Genomic DNA, 5,268 nt, shown 5'->3' with positions numbered 1-5,268 from the left:
ATGAAGCTGCACAACATTACAAGAATCGTTTTCAGATCATGAATCTCTTGCATCACAAGACTGATTTTGGCATAGATGCGGAAGCTCATTTTCATGCAACCGCGCACGGTAAAGGAGCTTGTGACGGAGTAGGAGCTGTCTTTAAGAGAGAAGCGAGACGTAAGACCTTGCAAATCGTTCATGGTGAACCAATCCTCACGCCAGATGCTTTGTTTCGATGGTCAAAAGAGAATTGTGAAGGAATTGATGTTTTTTTTTTCACCAAGGCAGAACACGAGAATATCAAAACTGAGTTGAGAGAGAGATTTGATAGTGCCAAAGCTATTCCAGCCATTCAAAATCACCATTGTTTTATTCCGATACCGGGAGAGCAATTGTTAATTAAACGATATTCGGCTTCGGTTAACGAGGAGGTTTTCCCAAAACAAGAACAAACAACAACAAAACGAAAAACCCGCAGAAGTCAGTAATCGTGATGTAAATAATTCATCAGTGCATGTTGGAACTTGTCGTCGAAGAGAGTGGAGAATTTCTCCGTATTGTAAAAATGTAAAAATGTGAAAATATAAAATGTTGTCGCTATAGAAGAATAAAAATTGTTTTTTTCCCATACTTTTTCGTTAGTGGAAAGCACAGTGTGTTGTTGAGAAAAGATTTATATTCGTATCAATAGTCTATTCTATCCAGCAAAACAGAAAATGTCTCTTGACAAACCGCTTTTTCAGTAACAATAATGCAACTCTCCTAAAGGACAGACAAACGTTAAAATTTCGAAGAAAATTTTTTTTCGGAGCATTCTTTTTCTGTTACATGATGGCGTACTCTTTTGCCATCATATATGAACAAAGAATAATAGTTGACAGACTGATTTCTTTGAAAAAAACCGATGGATCTCCCCTAAAAACTGAAAAACCCAAAAATTTCGAAAAAAAAAATTTTTTCCGGTGCATTGCTTCGCTCTTCTATTATGGCGTATTTTTTTTATATCACATGAGGACATCCTCTATCATAAAAAAAATATTTCGATCGAATATCGAGCAGCCCTAGAGTGAAAAAAAAATGAAAGCGCGAAAAATTCTCGAAAAACCGATCTAGGAGCTTCTTGACGGCTCTGAAGTATTTTTTATCCTGACGTACGAGAAAAAACGAAAGTTTTCTTTTTTTATTTATCAAAATCGGATGCTCCATTCAGAAGTAATGATTTTTTAAAAATTTCAAGTTTCGTAATGATTATCTCAGAAACAAAAAGTGGCAGGGCAATGAAACTTTGCATGATCACTGGCTATATGTAGCAGTTCAAAATGCACCTACTCAATGATTTTTCCCAGACAAAAAAAAAATTCGGTGTGGCTGAGTTGACATGGAATGTCTCATATAACAAAAGTTTGTAACTCTATAACATTAATTGACAGAAAAAATTTCAGATGTTTACTACCAGCTGCATAGTATGCTGCATGGCTGCATACTATCTTGTATAAAAGTCCAATGTTTCGAATATTTTATATGATGAGTATCAAAAAAACAATAATGTGAAGTTGATATCTCAATTTTTGGACAAGCTAGAGTGATTACAATTTTTTTTTTAATAAAAAAAAGGAAAAACAGGAATCGTTTTTCCATAAAAAAAACGTTCGCAAATCAAAAGGCCTTAATTGATCACCCGGATTAATTTCGCTTAGTTGCTCTTAGGCAGTTGTGCAGATAGGCGAAATCAAAAAAATTAAATCATTTGAAATCAGTTGTTCCAAAAAATCACGGAAAATCACTTTAAAATTACATGAAATTAACAATTGTTGTGTTACGATATTTGGCAGCGAATGCTTCAAGAATGAAGGATTTCGTTTTCAATATGAATTTATGTGAGCTTTCTTATTCGAGGTGGATGATTTATTCTATCTCATTCAACCTAAATTGATGAAAATAACAATTGAAAGCAGGATCTCAGTTTTCTCCAGAGTCTCATTTTGCCCCGGTGTTCCCTTTCGGCGTGATTGGGTTATAAAAAGGTTCAGAAGTACATTTCAGCAATACCAATTTTCTTGGTTCTACGAATTAATGGAAGCTAATTTCTTAGACGAATGTTAGGAGAAAAGAGTAATTTACGAATATCAAATCGTTACTTCCTTAGCGTAAATTACATGTTAACGCTAAACGTAAGATATGTCCAACGAAAAATTAAAAACCACTTAAACGTAATCACTTAACTATAATGAATCGTTAAAGACCACTTGAACGCGATTTACGTGTACTTTTTTCTGTGCATGTAATGGTGACTGGTGGGAGCAAACGTGCATGATAGGGAAGCGATGCTGAGTTGTCATTTAGTCAAAGTTGAGACTGAGCAGAGTACAAGCAGTCACACGTTCAGAATTTCTCATTATTCCAAATTACTTACATTCCACAGTACATTTGAAAAACGTTAAGTTAAGACATCGAAATATGAAGAAGTTCCTAATCGTCTGGATTTGCATTACTATATTCACATCTTCAACCAGCACAGATCAGCAGAGCTGGTGTCGGCAGGATTATAGATTTAAAATCTGTCAATACCGTGATGTGTTGGTATTCGTTAATCAAACGGAGGTTTATGCTTCCGAACTTTCATTGAATGTGGATGATTTCTCCACAATAATTCCATATGCGTTCCGAAAGGTCCGACTTTCTAAACTTGAATTTTATAAACCATCAGGAATAAGATTGGGCTGCATTCCAAAGGCAATAGATATGACTCCACAATCATTTGATGGGGTATCGGCAAAGTCTCTGCTTTTACAGTGTATGAAGCTCGCAGTGAAATCTAACCCATTCAAAAACTTTGCACTCAGTTATTTGTACTTGGTGAAAGTGGAATTGACGGGAATATTATCGGAATTTTTCGCAGCTTTTCCACATCTGGAAATATTGTACTTGGAAAACCTAAACATTACAACAATTTCTCCTGATACATTTTCTGGAATTAACGAAGGACTCATACATCTTTCGATTTTTGATAAGATAAGTGCTATTGAATCAAAATCTTTCGAAAAATTTCGTAATTTGAAGACCCTGTTACTAAATAAAATGTTGTTGTCTGAGCTACCATCTGATATGTTTAAAGGTCTCAAACAACTAGAAAAACTGGATTTGGAAAAGAATAAAATTACTGTATTACGTAGAAATACCTTTAGTGCAGTACCTGAATTAAAAACACTCATTCTGTGTCACAATAAGATCAGTGAAATAGAACCTGGAACCTTTACCGGCTTGAGTCTCTATAAGCTCGATTTAAAATTCAACAAGTTGGGTAATCTATCAGATGGACTTTTTCGTCATCTCAGGGCCCTGGAGGTTCTGGATCTTGCAAAAAACGGTTTGGTAACTGTACCGTACAATACTTTTGACGGGTGTGGTGGACTCCGGAGCCTGAATTTGGCGCGCAACAGGATACAGCATATTGATCCTGGTGCTTTTGCCCGTTTAAAACTCGAACGACTCGATTTATCGCGTAATGAGTTGACTGTTTTGGAACGTGATGCCTTCAATGATCTCCAGATTGATAATCTATTGGATCTTCGTTTCAACAATATCAGCAAAATTAAACTGCGAGCATGCAAAAACCTGAAAGCTTGGCAGATCTCACTTTGTCACAATAATATGACTAAAGTTGGCAGAAATAGGGGGCGTAGGAATAAATCACTCAAGAAAATCATCATTAAGTGTTCGAAACTACAGAATAAGCATGCACGGTTTGACGGCATATGCAGCATGTCGAAAAATCAGACCAATTCACCCACGTTGAACAGCGGGAACGAGAGTAACGGTCGAATATCGGTTTCACATCCAATACTCAAACAGCGGCGAATCCATGATCTATTGGAGATTGGCCGTAATCCTAACCAGCTCAATATTTCTAGTCTATTTTTTTTAAATAAAATATCAACAGAAGCATGTCGATAGTTATCAGATAATGCTTTCCAATTAAAGTTAGTTATAGTTACATCACGTATTCATTAGTATCCTCATTTATTACGAATAAATCAGTTAATTTTCAACTCATGAATTAATTTTGATAATTTTGTTGATGGATACAGGGAAGGATGGATAAATAATGGGTCTGCAGCGTTCCCGATGGTGGGAGTGAGTGAATTTGTACTTATCAATATGGAAAATGAAGATCTTTTTTCTCTTAAGGATATCCAAGTAGTTTTAGGCAATTTTTTCTGGGGGAAAATCTCTTCAAAGTTTATAGATTAGACCGGGAGTACTTTTCAGGCGCAATATCAACTTTAGTTTTCGAAATTTTTTTCGAGAAAATGATTTTTGAAAAAATAACATTTAACACATTGAGTCCATAAGAGCTGTATACTCCCACCTTCAATCCAATGGTTCATAGTCTTAAAGCGTTTTTTCGTATATGTAACCGTATACGACTTTGTTCCTTATACTCTTTAGTTCTGTTAGCGATACTAAGAAGCATAATTTTCCGGACAAATAATTGCAATCAAATTAAAAGCTTCTTGATTGCTACGACGGTCATATTGGGTGGTTTGAATCCGCGTATTCCTGACCCCTGGCAACGGTCCGCTCAAGTGACTACTCGGACCGAATTTACGAGTTTATATGGAGCACATGTGCAATGGCACATGTAAGTGTATCATGAGAGGTTGGACCAACGAGATTCAAGTGTGAAATTGAATAAAATATTGTTCACAATATACATTGAAAATTGTTTTCGTCAAAACAGAAATCTTGCTTGAAAAAAAAGTTGCTAATAGGAATAAATTACTTCGATATTCTTAAATGCTCGAGTAGAAATTTCGTCAGTTTATCATCGGTTACCGATGAGGTGCAACCGACATGGTCACCGGTTCTACATAGGTTTGGACCTACAAGGAACTCATGAAATGTCACGCAGTTACCTTATAAGTTACAAGTAGGTTGTAACCCATCAAAAACTGATATATGATTTTGGCCAAACCTTAATTATGACCCTTCCTAATTAATGAACCTTATTTCTGATCCTCGTGACTCTAATTTCTGACGTCTATTATTTACCCCAATTTTTGACCCTTGTGACCCTCATTTCGGACGTTTATTTTTGACTCTCATTTCTGACCCTCGTGACCTTTAGTTTTTATTTTTTTTGTGAGCCTCATTCCTGACCCCTGTGACCCTTATTTCTGACGTTTATTTTTGACCCTCATTTCAGACCCTCGTAACCCTTTGTTTTGATCCTTCTTTTTTGGCCCTAATTCTTAATCCTTATTCCTTACTCTCGTGACTCCTATT

The 5,268-nt window shown here is 35.9% G+C and overlaps 1 protein-coding gene across 1 annotated transcript; it reads left to right on the top strand.

The window, feature by feature from the left end:
* The first annotated feature begins 3,060 nt into the window (after positions 1-3,060).
* LOC107043987 (insulin-like growth factor-binding protein complex acid labile subunit) lies at positions 3,061-4,084 on the top strand. Its single transcript, XM_015265717.1, has 2 exons — positions 3,061-3,793; positions 4,071-4,084. The coding sequence occupies exons 1-2, from the start codon at positions 3,061-3,063 to the stop codon at positions 4,082-4,084; spliced, it is 747 nt and encodes a 248-aa protein (XP_015121203.1).
* Positions 4,085-5,268: the final 1,184 nt, after the last annotated feature.

Source organism: Diachasma alloeum, unplaced genomic scaffold (genome assembly GCF_001412515.2).
Source record: "Diachasma alloeum isolate Michigan unplaced genomic scaffold, Dall2.0 Dall_scaffold_00653, whole genome shotgun sequence".
In the NCBI taxonomy this organism is placed as follows: domain Eukaryota; kingdom Metazoa; phylum Arthropoda; class Insecta; order Hymenoptera; family Braconidae; genus Diachasma; species Diachasma alloeum.
The sequence above is the reverse complement of the archived record's forward strand: the minus strand, read 5'-3'. Positions and strand labels throughout refer to the sequence as shown.

Bases quoted from the DNA above. Each gene is read 5' to 3' on its own strand.
- LOC107043987 (XM_015265717.1), top strand. From the start codon at position 3,061: ATGTTGTTGTCTGAGCTACCATCTGATATGTTTAAAGGTCTCAAACAA.